This window comes from Carex rostrata, chromosome 19 (assembly GCF_964058835.1).
Source record: "Carex rostrata chromosome 19, lpCarRost1.2, whole genome shotgun sequence".
NCBI classification, from domain to species: Eukaryota; Viridiplantae; Streptophyta; class Magnoliopsida; order Poales; family Cyperaceae; genus Carex; species Carex rostrata.
This window is the reverse complement of record NC_135936.1, coordinates 2283725-2299967: the sequence shown is the minus strand read 5'-3', so window position 1 is coordinate 2299967 and position 16243 is coordinate 2283725. Positions and strand designations below refer to the sequence as shown.

Sequence of the window (16243 nt, the reverse complement as noted above, 5' to 3'; positions counted from 1 at the left end):
TTTCAATTCTTTGACCCCACAGTAATGCCAAACTGTAATGTTGTCCCGGTGTTATACTATGAAACAAGTAAATTTATGAAATTTTGAATTATTCCGGTGTACTCTAATGCCTAGATTGTTCACAATATTTCAATCTCCGTTGCAACGCACGGGCACTTGACTAGTACTTAATAGTTAATACTAATATCTTTTGTCTTATTTATTTAATAACGTAAAAGAGAGAAACTCCATGGGAAAAAAAAATCATTGGTCCTAACTTTTTTTTTCTTTTTTTCTAATATTTTAACTTGTAATGATTTTTTTGTTGTCATTATACCAATGAAAAAGTTGTCGTCCGAAGATTACAAAAAATATCATGATATTTCATGAAATCTGGTGGAATGTTACGTTCTCTCAATAAGAGAATCTAAATCCCCTAAAATAATATAAAAACATAATCCTTCTTTTAGAGAGAAATACGAGAGAATGAGAGATAGAATAGAGACAGAAGAGAGAAGCAAAATTTGTTTTTTCTCTAAAGAAAAGTAGGGATCCAAGGATTTTCAAAGAGATGGGGAGTTACCACCCGAATCTATATCCCCTTATAATAAATTAGTAATAAACGGTCTGGACACGAAATTTTTATTTTTAGTAATGAACGGTCAGTAAGGATAATTGCATGGCCCAGCGGAATTTTTTAAGGAGAATGTTATTTTCAGCTAAGCTTTTATATTATTGAGTTGTGAGAAAAAAAAATTTCATCAAATATCTATTTTTTGCTCTTTACTTTTTCTTCATTATCTATCTCAATTAATATAAAGTCAACAAAGAAAATAATTGATAAAGGAAATAACTTCCCATAAAAAAAGAGAAAATTGTGAGATTGCCACTCCAAAATCTTGAAATTGTGAGATTGCCACTACAAACTTCAAAATTATAAAAATACCACTATAAAACCTCTTAAATTGTGAAAATGCCATTTATACTGTATTAGCCTTGTTAAAAAAAAATGAAAATTAAATAATGACTAATATACCCTTCTCAGAAAATATACAGAAGCCGTCTCTCTCAAACCTTCATCGCGAACCCTAATCGTCACTTCTAACTGTCAGCGCCATTTCCGCCTCAATCTCCAAAATCTCGGAAGGCACTTCCGCCTCAAAAACGTGATCTCAGTTCAACAATTGGGGCACGCTTTCCTCGCTTCAAAACTGGTAAAGACCAATAATTGGGGCCTCATTTGAGTAACTGATCTCAGTTGAACAGAAAATATACAGAAGCTCTGCGTGGAACATTAGTCCTGCAACTCAAACACCTCATTTATTCTGACTTGAAATTTATCTGGTTTGGGCAGGCGAAGGGACTCAAAGTAACCTGCTTGCTGTGCTACTGCTCAGAAGGGGATAATATTTCAGATGCAGGAAAGTTAGCCTATGCAGCTTGCAAGCATCTTGGTCTAAATCCTGAGAATTTTCATGGTACACTTTACTATTTTGAATTTCTCATTTGCTTATAACTTGTAAGATCACAGAAAAACCTAAAGAAGTACATTTTAAAAAGAAGTTCAATTGATGTATATATCAGGAAACGAAGGAGGTGGATGGATGATCCCGCTCTGAGACAAATTTCAGTAGAATCATAATCAAGCCATAACTTGCAATTTTCACATGTCATTAAAAAACCTAGCTGTCATTAAAAAATACTAATCATAATCAAGCCAATAATTGGTTATTTGCCACCGCATGCCTCCATTAATTGGCTGTCTGGATAAGTTTTTGTGCTCTCCACTTGTTGGAATTCAGTAGTAATTTTTAAAATAGAACTTGCCATTCTAGATTAGTCAATTCATCTCACTTTTACCTTGGGCGGGTATTGGCCATGTTTGATGTAGATAGTCTGGTTATAAACAGATGGGCTAATTCATCTTACTTGATGGAGAGAAGCTAAACACCTGTCAATCTTGCCTAACCATTTCTTATCCTATCCTTTTTAGCTTTGGTTATAAATAGATGTGCTAATTCATCTTACTTACTGTAAAGGCTTCACATAAAAGACTCGTACCAGTGGTACCTGGTTCATACCAGTAGGTAAAAGAAAGGTAAAAGAATATGAATAGTGGTACCTGGTTCATACCAGCAGCTTGCAATTACTGTTTCTGTTGTAATTGTTATTGCTTGCCTATGGTTTAAGGATTTTGGTCAAATTAGGAATTGTTAATTTGGAGCAAATGAATAAAGCCTTTTAAGTTAAGTGGCTCTTTAGATTTCATAATTTTTGAAACAATTTGACATGTGGTTTTATTTTATTTTGCAGAAGACATTTTCGTGCAGGTTCTGGATGTGGGAAGAGGACTACGAGGCATATCTTCATGACATTGGAGTTGTGGGCATGCGGAGTGATTCCGAGCATGACCTATTCGATGCTATTTGAATTTTCCCTTAATCAAATTGTCAATGCCTTGTTCAACTTATTTTTATGGCTTGATTATGTATGTCAATGCCTTTTAATGGTTGATTATGCAAGTAGTGTAGAAGTGTATTTAGGAATGGCTTCATTGTTCAACTTATTTTTATGTTTTAACTTATTTTTTTATCAAATAATTCTCTTTGATAAGTTTTGTAGAACGAAATATAAGATCTCTTATTAGAACATAATTTAACACACAATGCTAAGAGGTGCATACTAATGTACCAGTATAAGAGATTGAAATCCTCGGCGTATATAAAAAAGATTTGCCATACAGTGATGTGCCAGTTCTAGAAAATATGCCTTTTAATGGGAGTTCTGGTAGAGTATCATGCTTGCTATTATACAAAATCACCTATTTAGGTATGGATATGTAAAGAAGAGTATTTCTGGTAAATCAGTTAGTGCAGACTGATGCAGGGACTGAAATGCAAAATAAATTACACCTGTATGTAGAGGACTTCATTCCACACAGTTTAGAGCCAAATTTTGATTTATTTGAATTTTTCTTCTATTTTTAATGGATTTCTAAAGTTCAGCTTTTTCAAGTTTATGATATCTTTTCTTTTCTGCTACTGGAAATAGGAACCATGGCACCAAGCCTCCTTACCAGTACCTTGTAGAAAGATCCTGAGGCCACCACAAAAATTTGTGGCAGCAGAACTTGGACTGAACAGCCCCTGTCACTAAAATAATTCTTTAAAACATAAATTAAATCCATAAAAATGTGAAAATTGATATAGAGGTGCCTGAGACCATATGCTACCAAGACATGAATTTAAAAGCACACATTGTGTGAAGAAAACACAAATAAATGATAAAGTTTTTGGCTCAGCTCATGAACTGTACATAACATGGACAATGCATGTACTTCTCTTAATTAAGAGTACCTTCTAGAATTAAGAGTACCAATGTCATGACAGCATATTAAACAATAAACATGCATATTAAGCAATAAACATACATGACCATATTCACACAATCTCCAACTAGCATCTACTAAAATCCACAAAAGTTCACAAAAATATGCAATTAAGCAATAAGGTCCACAAAAGTTCTAAAAACTAGAAACACCTCCTAATACTACTTTCACATCAATCCCGCAATTTGGGCATTGCATGATTGGCAACCGACTGTCACTCGGCTGGGCAGCGGTGGACGAAATCAATTGCGTAGAGTTCCCATAGGAGGACTGATTTGAGCGATGCATGTTGATCAAAGAATTAAACTTTATTTTCAATCTGTAAACAATCATGAGATCAAAGAAGTTAACGATATGATTCCATTTTAAATAGTTGTATATATTGATTTTCAACCACATAAATGTTTACCAAATGAGCTACAAATTTTATGGTCTTCAAATGAGAATGATAACTACTGACAGAGAATCAAAATGCCATTGGGGAATTTGTATAGCGAGTTACTGTACCAAAACAAAACAAATTCTGACAGACATTGCGAATGAACCTGATAGCACTGACATGCTGGCACTAACCAAAATCAAGAAATAGTGATGAAAAAAGCAAGGACTGTTTGGTTAAAACATAGAAAATGAAACAGTGATAATCCTTGTTTTACATCCATTGCCTCAAATCAGTAAAAGAAGGATCTTCAAAATAGTATACAATAACTAATTAGAAGAAATTGAGGATTACCACAAAAAATTGCCCGTGTAGTTTAACCTTCTTGCAACATCTCTATTCTGTATACGTTTGAAAATGCTAAATGACTGCTCAATCTTACCTAACTGTCCATAAATGTCAGTAAAGGTATTCCTCAAAACAAGATCCAATAGCCTGTTTCTGATTGCATAGCCATCCATAGGGGTGCTAGGACGCACGGAGAAGCGCCTGGACTGAAGAGGAGGAATCGCCTGAAGGGGTGCTAGGACGCGCGGAGGGGTGCTAGGACACACAATAATGGCGAACAAGAGAAAGTGCTCAACTTCACCTTCTCTGTAGAATATAGGATTCTAGCTCCTCTCAATCTCCGTCCATGGCGTCTCTGAAGAGGAGGAATCGCAAGCACAGAGAAACGATTTGAAGAGAGGTGAATTTGAACTGGAGGGGAAAATAACAAATTAATTGTATGAAGGGGTAAAATTGGAAATACAGAAATACGTATTTAAAACAGAATTTTTCACATTATTTTTAATAAAAAAAGTATAAAAATTGTATCAGAATGACAATCTCACAATTTAAGAGGTTTTGTAATGACAATTTCACAATTTTTGAAATTTAGAGTGGCAATCTCACAATTTCAAGATTTTAGAGTAGCAATCTCACAATTTTTCCTAAAAAAAATGTTAGAATCTCACATTTATTTCCTTTCCCTGTCTCCATATCTTCTTTCTCCTCCATGTTATCTTTCTCCCTTTATCATTCAACTAGCACGCATAATAAAAATGAAAATGAATCAAATGTGTTGGTATGCCATGTTAATTAAAATGTATTGAGCACCCAAAAAAGTTATTTTATCATCCATAAAAAAAACCAATAAATCCAGTTTTATCATCCGAAAATAAAACCCAATAAATCCAGTAATTGTATTTTTATCAGAATCAGTTTGAAACTGTTCTCCTATGTGGTACCAACTTTATATTTTAGAATGAGTTTAGATTGCTACGAGAAGCTACGCACTAAAAACAAGTTATTTAATTTTTAGTTTAGATTGAACATGAGGCCCACTGTTTTGTTCAAATTTTAGAACAAAAAAAAAAAAAGTTGGCACTACCGATTTGGGGTCGTCGTTTGAAACTGAGGTACAAGTCAATAGGACCAAGCTGCGGTACCTAATTGGAGTCGCTGTTTGAAACTACGGTACGAGCAATAGGACCGCAGTTTCAATCTACGATCCTAACAAAAATGATACTATAGTTCTTCAAAAAAAAAAAAAATGATACTATTCAGAAAAAAAAAAAGAATTAATTGATTTTTTGTTTTTGAAGATGGTAAAAAGCAAAAATCGGATCAAGCACTTCATTAGGAATATTGTATTTTTAGTTTTTACAAATAATCTATAATATCAGCTCAGAAACATCGTTATTCCAATGTACTAGTACGCCCTGGTGATAAACATGTATTGAGCACTCAATTCACCAACCACTGGTTTCCAAAAATCAACATAAATGTGAGTAAGAAAAAATATAAAAGAATTGGAGGCTACTTGCAAATTTACCATGTACCTGTTAGAAATGTACTATAAGCCAGAATATTTATGGGCCATATTAATAATTAATATGGATCAACTCTTTATTGGGCTAGGCCCGAATTTCTGATATTCTGATCTGATCTGAAATGGATAAGTCTTCTGAAAGGGTTCAACGAAATGATGCCATGAATAGGCTCAAACGAACTGGTGCATATATTTTATAAATATGCAGTGATTTGTTCAAAAAAGTGTTGGCCATTATCATTCAGATTTTCGGAAAAACAGAAAGAGAGACAGAAAGAAAGAGGGGATGTTAATTCGGTACTAGCATATCGAATTACAGAAGTTTATCAACCTGTTCGTGTGGATACTGATAGAGGTGTGACTGCTGGGCTGTTACGTGAATCTGACACGGAACGAAAGGAGAAGAAGGGAAGGAGAAGAAGGCTACTGCTAGACTAGACTTGAAGTTTCCGCTGCGCGTCTAGTGGTAAAATCTGTTTTAATCCTAGAATTAGTTTTATACTTGGATTCTGGTTTTTCGGGTAGTGAACAAATCTTGAACTGTTTCGAATTGTTACATTATAACCTACCCGAAATCCCAACAGTACCATCCGGTATTGAAGATGCTACTCAGCAATGAATTATGCAGACGACGTCTCAAAATGAATATTGTAATATTTCATTCTTTTTTGTTTTGTTTACATCTCATACCCCAATTACTGTTTCTTATTTACTTTTGTTTATTTCTTTTTTAGTTTTTATTTCATGTAACTAAAAGAATCCTAACAGATTTTGTGTGTGTGGGAAGTTCTTCCTTTATTAATTGTTTTCTTTGTTAACTTTGTATTAATTGAAATAGATAATAAAGAGAGGAGATGAGCTACGGTGAGTTGCAAAGTAAAACGCGTTTCTACTTCAAGCCGCATTTTCATTTTGAAAGTCCAAACGACCAATCCAAACCGTTATATGTGATCTCCATATTGAAATGTGCTTGGAGACCAAATTTTACATTTTTTGGAATTTGTTTAATATTTATTAAGTAATTTTGAAAACTGCTGTTTTGCTGTGAACAGTAAAAATTTATGGGCCATCGGATCAGCGATTTTCAAAATTACTTAATAAATAGTAAAAAAAATTCCAAAAAATGTAAAATTTAGTCTCCAAACACATTTCAATATGGAGATCATGTTGAGCGGTTCAGATCGGTCGTTTGGATTTCCAAATCGCAAAATATGAGTGTGAAGTAAAATAGTCGCTTTACTTCGCAACTCACCGTAGCCCATCTCATAAAGAGAGAGTAAAAGGTAAAATTGATCTTTGATGAGAAAATTTTTTCTCACCGCTCAATATTGTAAAAGTTTCGGTGAAAATAGCCGTTCCCATTTTTAATTGCATCTTCAATTAGCCTTTTTTTTTCTTTTTTTTTGCAATCTCCTTCAATTATCCTTACTGAGGTTCAGGGATACGGATTCAACCACCCAAGAGTTAAAAAGACTGCAGTGGCGGAGGTTTGGTTGGGCATTAAATAATTAAGGACAATCATTGTCAAGGAGCGGAGATCTCTGACTGACTCATTGTAATTTCACCTTTGCGGACTAACCAAATAAATTCCAAAATTAAAGGGGGATTTAAAAAAATAAAAAAATTATCCAGAACTCTTTATATCGTGCATCACTCCATGGGAACAAGTTTGTTTGTACCTTTTTTATAAATCATATGCCTCCGTCCAAGATAACACATAATTCCTTTATTGTTACAAATAACAGATTACATTATTCAGACGACCCAACAACTTGCATTAATACACTTGGCATCAAATTTTGTTTCTTATTAATAATTAAAATTTCGGAAATATATATAATGCTCAAAATAATAATTGACTTGAAATCTTATTCCGACTTCTGTACCTGAGCAATTGCTTCGACAAAAGCTTGTAAATTCATCTCAGACGAACCGCCACTTTCCATTGCCTTCCTGACCTTCTCCTTCCACATCCCGGCATTCCGCCTCATTTCAGTCCCTCTAGCATCGTTAATCATCACCATTTCTAAGCACCTCTTTATTTCTGGCCCCACCACTACTCCTTCCTCACTGATTTCACCCCGGACACCTACCCCGATTTCCTCTGCCAATTTTGCATTTGTGGGTTGATCAGACCACTGAGGTATCCCAACCATCGGCACCCCGCACATGAAGCTCTCTAAGGTTGAGTTCCAGCCATGATGTGTCACAAAGCAACCAGTCGATGGGTGAGACAGCACCTTCACTTGATCACACCATTCTACAATTATTCCACTTGAGCTATTCTCATCAAGAACAAGGCCTTCGACTCTACTATCCTTTCTCACTACCCATATGTATGGCAACCCGCTGTCTTTTAACCCTAATTGTACCTCTTCTAACTGTCTTCTACTAACCGCAGTCAATCCCCCAAACGACACATACACGACTGACCTCTCTGGCTTAGAGTCGAGCCACTTAATATATTTATTTTCATCTTCCATCTTGTATATTTGACTGTTTTTCTCTTCTTCATCTTTGGCCAATGGCTGAATTAATGGTCCTATAGTGTACAATTCAAAGTATTTTTCCATGCTTGGGAGTACACTTGCTTCCAAAGCCTCAAAACTGTTGATCAAAATCTTTGGCTTGGAACCGGTGATATTGTTTAGCCGATCCAACGACTCAAATATACCTCTAAACTCAGCGATAACCCCCTTGTGTGGATCGTCATCTGAAGTTATCGTGGTAAAAGAAGGGAGATCGCAGATCTTTAAGGGAAATGACCCCGGTAAACTTATTGTAAAATCCCGATCATCCTTGTGAGACAAGATGATCAAATCATGGCCGTTGAAGTAGTGATAGTAGATTGAGAGGCCCATGGCTGGCTGGATCCAATAAAGGATGGAAGGGACACCATATGTCAATGCCACATCAACTACCCATGGAAGGAATAGTGCTCGGATTATGCAAGTAACACGTCGGCCCCGTTCTGCTAGGCTATCAATTATAGCTGATAGCGACTTGGGACCGATCGTTAACTCTTTTTTCTTCCTTTCAGCGCGGTCCTGAATGGATGGATCGAAACCCGCATCAAATCCATCAGAGTAAGGAATAAATGACACTTGGCAGACTGTGATTTCTTGGTCGGGAATCGAGAGGGAAGGAAACATTCGACGGTGTGCTGAGATGGCAGTGGACACGGTGACATGGCATGATGGGATTATGGAAAGCAGGCGGTACGCCAAGTAGCGTGCTGGATTTATGTGGCTTTGTGCTGGTCGGACTACGATTAGGAAGTGGTGGTACTGATCCGGTTTGCTTGTTTTAGTCTTAGGTTGATTGGCCATTGTTTATTTGTCTCTCCCTATCAAGATGCACACAGCAGATCCAAGGATTTTCAAAGAGAGTAAGAGACAGATGGAGAGCTACCGCCTAGGAGTTGTATATCAAAAGTGGCGGCGGCGCCAGAGGTTTGCTCGGAAATAAAGTTAAGAATAATAATATATTGTCTACACCCAATTGGATGAGGATTCGGTAGGAAAATATCTGCAGTGCAGAAAATGTTTTTGGCTTTGTCTTTGACTACTTGGGCAAGATGCTAAAGACTTTATCGGTGCATGCGGTGATTGTCATAACTTGCCGCTCAATATTACAAGTATTTATTGACTGTGTCTGCATGCAGACTAGACTTGTTGGTCATGTGCATAAATAATCAGGGATTGGCGTTTCTTTGATAAACATCATGGATCACGCCATGGCTCGATTGATTTAAGAATAGTACTGCACTCAAGCACAAACAACGAAGTTTCCTACGGATACTTCGCCAATTCTATAGAACAGAAATAGTTCTCGAAAGATGATGCATGCGTATTCTGTTTCGAACCGTTACTTTCAAAGAGTATGTATTAGCAGTTAACCACTAGGTAAGACAGGAAATTTCAGTTTTATTATGCTAATTAATGGTGATGCTTGGGGTAAGTGTACCAGAGCACACAGGTGAATACATTTTATTCGATATAACCCTTTTGTTTTTAATATACATTTTGTTTTCTGCAAGATTTCCCATGTGATGGTAAGAACAGTTTAATTGGTAAAGGTAAGAGCAAATGGAACCATGTTCGATGAGAATGCCAATAAAATTTTGTGATAGTCTAATTCATTATTTATGCATAATACAAAATTTTCAAACAATTAAAAGATGAATAAAACTGTGCTGAAAGATCATTGCATTTTTTTTTTCATTGTTCTTCAATGGTGTACTTCATTGTTTAATAATGAGCACTCAAATTGCACTCGCATAGTTTTCCAATTAATTTCCTGTCTGTAACTAAAAAGGGGTTGCAATACTATGTTTACTATCGACCCCCACAAAAGCAAGGCAAAATTAACAACAGGGGAGAACCTACCTGCCCAAAATCCATTTTTTATGCTTTCTTTCTCTTCCACTTGAGAAGAATTTGCAAAGACAAGCCTGAAAAAACCATAAACACACTTCCCCATTGCTTGGCCGATAATGGGTTCCCACTCACGACCGAAGAAACCACAATGCTCATGAACTTGCGCGTTGTAGTAATGGTAGTATTTGTCAGAGATCCAAATCGGCTTATTGTCAAGAAAATAAAATTCTGACCAATCGCCCCACATAGGCAGTACACAAGAATATCCCATGCAGCCTCTGGGTGGGTCCCACAAAAATTTAATGCCTCAAAGCCATTAGCATAAGGCCAATTAGAGAATAGGAGGGGTCCAATGAACATTATAACAGCATTGTATATGGTACCCCAGAAATTCATGCCAAGCATTATGTCCCAGGGACTCGTTTTTGGGTACCTGTAACAAAGTTATATTTAAAAAAAATGTGTAATCATTTAAAATTGACTGCTTTTAATTAATTTATAATTTATTTCTTAGCTAGAGAAAGATAAATATGTCCATCTGCAGCAAAGATACTGGTACTAAGTCATTCCTGATCTTTCCTTGTTCCATTGTTTTGGCAGTCTTTTAGGCATAATTGACGTTTTAGTATAAACTGAGCTCTCAAGCAAGCCATATTGGCATCAAGTCGAAGCAAAATGCAAAATGGGCAAAAACAAATGTCACCAAATAAATTGGAACAAGCCATACTAACTGAATTTCAGCTAGTAGTCTAGTACCCATCTGGTAATTGGCCCTGAATAGTACCAAAACCAAGTTTTTCAATGATCTGTGTGAGACTGGCTCAATTCTACAAGGAGCCACAGCCAAATTAATGCCATGTCACCAGTCAGAACATGTGTAGGTAAGAATGGCCTTAGTTTCAGCAATTGGATTTGTCAAAATTCAAACAGATAATAGACATGAGTACCTTGATTTGATCAAGTCCTGAGTGGAATTGGTGTAACCATCAAAGGCTAAGTTGAGAAAGCAAAGGGTATAACCAAGAGGTGCATTTGGATTTGCAAGCTTATTCATTGTCTTTGAGCTTGTCTGCACATTAATCCAACATAGAGAAAGATCATTCATATGCACATTATTCCGACATAGGATAAAGGCCATTCATATGCACATAAGGAACAGAATAAAGCTCAACAAAGTTAAGGCTTCTCTCCCGAATTACTGGCAACATTTGAGATCTTTGCAGATAACACCCAATTATCGTGCAACCAGTACCAAACTGTTTTAAATATTTACAACGAAAAAATGTTCTTTAAATTAAGATCATCATGAAGGTGTCTTCCATAAAATGTTAATTTTAGTGGAATTTCAGAAAAATGAATTGTATTTTATACCTTGCTCTCTTTGGATCTATATAAGCATTACAACTTACATCCGAGTCCCTACAATTCTCTATAATCCTTTTCTTACCAAAAGGACCCTATCAAAACTATAAATGTGTAAACATACAAATCTCAACAATTTTGTTATACTTTCAAAGTGGTAACTTTAACCCATGTAGAAACTAAGCTTAAATAAAACAAGGACTCGTAAACTAGGTTGAGTTTGTTCTCTAGAAAGCAATTTATGTCATCAATATTGACATACAATGTGGCAACATATAATTATACTAACTTCCAGTTTCATTTTTAATTCCTAGTTACAATAGAGTAAAAAAAAAAAATCTTGGTGTTAGTTGCAACAATAAGTATAGGTCTCTTAGTATGCAAATACAGCAACGTGTTGGGTGTAATTTGCAAAAGAAAAAAAGGCTAACATATAATATACCAAAGAAAACCAAGAGGTGCATCTGCATTTGATACAAAATTAGATAATTTGTTTGGGGCAGCTGTCCTATGGTCAAAACAAACTTGTCTGTTATTCTTCACAGAGAGTTTTGTAAATAACTGTTTAGTCAGGTCTACTTCTATTATGAACTGGTTGGTATGCCCCAATCAATGGGGAACCTGTACCAGGTTGATTACTTATAAGCCAATTTAAAATCACTTTTTGTGCCTCTGATATCTCTTTATTAACTATTTTGGTGCTCATGTGGTGAGTTAAAATTAAGGCAAACGAACCCCCGTCAGAAAATTGAGACAGGTTGCATTTCTAGTAGCAAATTTGGCTAGTATTGGTTTAACTACTGCATATTAGGTCTTGTTTTGCCACTGGGAAAATCTGTCCCCATATGTTGTCCTGATATGAGGTGAGATTTAAAACATCATAATTACAAGAGGAGATGATCTAACCTTAAGAAGAGCAAAGGTGGAAACACCTCCAGCAACAAGAAAAGAGCAAATATATTCTGGTATTGTGTACTTCACACCATACAGTATTGCGCCCATAAACATAACTGCAAATGAAGCATTAAAACTAGTGTGGTTAGAAAGTGCAAGTATCCTTGAACAGACAACAACAACAACAACAACAACAACCAAGCTTTTAGTCCCAAACAAGTTGGGGTAGGCTAGTCACAAAATCAAGGTAGATAGTAATAAAATAATAATAAAAATAACAATAATACTAATAGTAATAGTAATAATGGTACCAATAATAATAGTAATAATACTAACTATATTATGCCTACACTATAACAGATCGTAGGGGGCCTTCGACTTTTAAGCCGGCTTTTTTCACTCTTCAACTTTTGAGTCATGCCTACACTACAATATAGTCTGTCAACTTTTGAAATAAAGTCAAGTAGATGGAAATTGTTATAAGTTGCATTATAGAAGAAAACTTAAAAGAGAGGATTGAGCAAGCCAGTTGGATTTTAATCAATTTGGTAAGGACAGAATGAGGAACAAATTAAGGACCAAAATCAAGTATCATAGATATCCTTTTTAAATTAAAAACAATAAAAAATGGCACTTGATAATTTGTTAAGTATGTTAAATTATCAACTAACATATGAAGCAATGGTGTGCACTTGTAAAGTACAAAGATTAAGACAACTAATTTGTAACCAACTAGATTGCCAATGCACGAAGTACACAACAACAACTAGAGGTGCATTTTCCAGAAATTCACCTCTTATATTCCAAAGTAATGATACAATCTGAGATAGAGAACCTTAAACCCCTACCAAAATAATGAACAGTACTCACAGAAAAGCTATCTAAAGCAGAAAGCATTTAATTTCATAACTTTATTCAACAATGTTTGTCAAATTGACAGGAAGGTATAACTGCAGCAGGTAAGTTTAATACTTACCGGGTATCATCTTTGAAGACTTCGCAAGTACCTGCTTAAAAGTAACAAAAAAGAAGGTCATATATATTGGAGTCAACTATGGTCAACACAATTCTTTAGATGCTTGGTGAGAGTGTAATTGTGTGAGCAAAGTCTTTTACTTTATTAGTATTAAACACTGCAAGTACCATACAAATTAGCAAAGTCTTTTACTTTACTTTATAATGCCTCCAATCAACTAGTTACTGATTCCCTTAATTAGCAAGCATAATTTATCCACATCTGAACAACAAATATGAATATAAAAGTTTCACAAACCTGAGCAGGATAGCTGATGTACTTCAAGGCCTCAATTCCCATAGTAGGCCCAATTGTATTTGTAATACTAACACCACAATACTTCCGCAAGGGAGCAGTTCCTACTGAGCTCTTTGACCATAGCTTTATCACTAGTCAAGAATTAAATCAAACAGAAATTACATAAGTTTAAATGAATTACTACACTGTCAGTAATCCCTTCTAGAGACAAAAAAGTTTTTCCAGTTGAAATAAGTGTCTTACTGATATATGACCAGATGAGGCATACCACATTTTGCGCGAAGTTCAAGAAAGCCAGGTGCTCGAACCGCTTGGCTTCTGGGCCAAATCGCTTGGTTGACCTTATTATAACATTATAATTAATTTTTAATTAAGTAACACCTTAAATTGTTAAAAGATTATGTCAAAGTTTATTTTCCTCAAAAACCTGATTTAAAGTAAAACCTACAACATAAACTCTCCATGCAGACATGTGACACTGAGGAGCTATTGCAACAAGACAGGTTCCACTAAGGGTTGTTTATACTTATAACAATAAATACAAAATAAGAAGAAAATTTACAAGGTCTCTTGTAGAACGCCTTGGGTGATGTAAGCGGACCAGATCCCAGCGACACAGAAGGCCAGAACCATGACCCGCTTGAATCCGCCTGAAGCCTCACTTTGGGCCACCATTTTCGCACGCTTGGTCGGAGATGCCCCTGAACGGGCTGCTTCCGGCCGGATTCTCCGAGGGGCAATGGAGGGATTTGGTCGGAAGGACGGGGTTGGAGAGAACGAAAGGAAGATCGCGCGGGGAAGGAAGGAAAAGAAATTGTTTTATTTTATTGCTCCGTACTCGCGTGACCTGTGAAAAAATGGGAAGACCGAAGAGGAGAAGCAACGTCAGACTGTCCACGTGGTAACACAGGATTGGTGCTGTATTGGAGCGCAACTATCTAATTGGTGAGGGAACGTGGAAACTCGGGCAATCGACCCTTCCAGGGCTGAAAACGGAGGCACAGAGTATCCTCTCCAATATGTGTAAAAGATTTCCTTCACTTTACGGTTTGAAATTTACTCTCAGCCGCTTTGAGATTCGGGCTAGCACAGGGCAGCACTATTTAGACTTTGAGATTCGTGCAAAGTTAAAAGAAGTCCGGATCAGTTAATTCTAAAATATTTCCTTTTATGTACTGGGAGGATGTGGATTCGAAAACGGATAGTGGTAAAATTATATTTATATATTTTTTTTAGTAAGAATTAGATATTAGAAGAATACAGATATGAATTATATCGAATATTATATTTAAAAAATATAAAAGTATTATTAGAATATATAAAAGTTCATAATATTTATTTAATTATAATAGTGAATAACATAATTTATTTGTGATATATATTAAGATATATGATATATATTTATTATTCATATACAGATAATTAAAACATAAAATTATATCTATATCCATACAGATATTCAAATATTATATATCCACATCTAATTTTTCGAATACAGATTGAATATAAATTAGATATTATCCACATCGTTTTCATCCCTATCCTTCGACCTTCATTTTTTTTTTTAAATTTATATTGTAGGTTGGTATCTTTACAATGCTCATTTCAGTAATTTTAATAACATTTTTAAAAATTAATAAAAAAAAAGTTATAAATGTTAGTTTTATGGATGAATGAGGCTACATTATGCATACATATTATGCATAACGTATGCGGATCAATATTTTTTGTATTCAAAGTTCAAGTGGTGATTCTATATGAAAATGTACTTCTATATAGTAATTTTTTACTTATCTAAAAAATAGTTTAAAAAATTTAGAAAAATAAAATTTTTTGATGTAAAATAAATTTTAATATGGAGATCACGTTAAACGGTTCAGATTAATTGTTTGAACTTTAAAGATAGAAATAATAATTCATAATATGTACTAATATACACTATGTATAATGAGGAGGGATCGGATGACACCCTTTTTTGGTGACATACTGACATCAAATAACATAGTGCATTTTCAAAGTTTTCAAAGTCCAAATAGTCGATCCAAACCGTTCAACTTGATGGATATGTTAAAATGTGTTTGCAGATCAAATTTTATATTTTTCTGAATTTTTTTACTATTTATTAAGTATTTAACAAAATCGCTGTATTCAGACTGTTGAATTTTTGTACTCATCTTAATAAATAGTAAAAAATTCATAAAAATATAAAATTTGATCTGCAAGCACATTTTAACATATCCATCAAGTTGAACGGTTTGGATCGACTGTTTGAACTTTGAAAATGCACGGTGTCATCCAATGTCACCAAAAAAGAATGTCATCCGATCCCTCCTCATGTATAATACCTTAACCTCACTCTTTGTGCATTTATGTTAAATTTTATGTAATATGTGTATTATTTAATATTCAATTAAACATACGATATTATTTTATGTAATTGCAATCAATTTGAAATCATTTAATGAATGAGATTAAATGATACAATATTTATTAAATTATATTATTTTTTAGGTACAGAGACAAGAGCAAAGCTAGAGTGTGTTGTGCTCAACTAAGAATTCGATGAATATATCTCTAAAATTTATTGGATTGACTTCAAACAAGACGAATCCAAATCGATGAAACCGATCTACTTCAGAATTGATGCATGTACATGCAAAATTTTAAAACTTTTGAATTCATTTAGTACAAATCAAACCGTCAAAAATTATTGAAA

At 34.8% G+C, this 16243-nt stretch overlaps 1 protein-coding gene, 1 long non-coding RNA gene and 1 pseudogene across 3 annotated transcripts; 1 reads left to right on the top strand and 2 right to left on the bottom strand.

Moving 5' to 3' along the window:
• The first annotated feature begins 1052 nt into the window (after window positions 1-1052).
• LOC144571811 (uncharacterized) lies at window positions 1053-2648 on the top strand. The gene is made up of 3 exons (XR_013517582.1): window positions 1053-1193; window positions 1334-1457; window positions 1564-2648. It is a non-coding gene; the product is annotated as an uncharacterized LOC144571811 (long non-coding RNA).
• Window positions 2649-7323: 4675 nt separating this feature from the next.
• Window positions 7324-9193, bottom strand: LOC144571446 (cyanidin 3-O-rutinoside 5-O-glucosyltransferase pseudogene; annotated as a pseudogene). Its single transcript, XR_013517513.1, has one exon. The product of XR_013517513.1 is annotated as a cyanidin 3-O-rutinoside 5-O-glucosyltransferase pseudogene (transcript).
• A 607-nt stretch (window positions 9194-9800) lies between these two features.
• Window positions 9801-14361, bottom strand: LOC144571447 (UDP-galactose/UDP-glucose transporter 3-like). The gene is made up of 7 exons (XM_078320727.1): window positions 14090-14361; window positions 13771-13868; window positions 13528-13658; window positions 13231-13261; window positions 12267-12370; window positions 10946-11067; window positions 9801-10431 (listed from the first exon to the last, which is right to left on the bottom strand). The coding sequence occupies exons 1-7, from the start codon at window positions 14200-14202 to the stop codon at window positions 10026-10028; spliced, it is 1005 nt and encodes a 334-aa protein (XP_078176853.1). The 5' UTR covers window positions 14203-14361; the 3' UTR covers window positions 9801-10025.
• Between the last annotated feature and the right edge of the window lie 1882 nt (window positions 14362-16243).

Bases quoted from the DNA above. Each gene is read 5' to 3' on its own strand.
- LOC144571447 (XM_078320727.1), bottom strand. From the start codon at position 14,202: ATGGTGGCCCAAAGTGAGGCTTCAGGCGGATTCAAGCGGGTCATGGTT. The intron at 12,371-13,230 runs GTAAGTATTAAA...CTTCATTTGCAG, and splicing joins GTCTTCAAAGATGATACCCG to TTATGTTTATGGGCGCAATA. The intron at 10,432-10,945 runs GTACTCATGTCT...ACTTTGTTACAG, and splicing joins CAGGACTTGATCAAATCAAG to GTACCCAAAAACGAGTCCCT.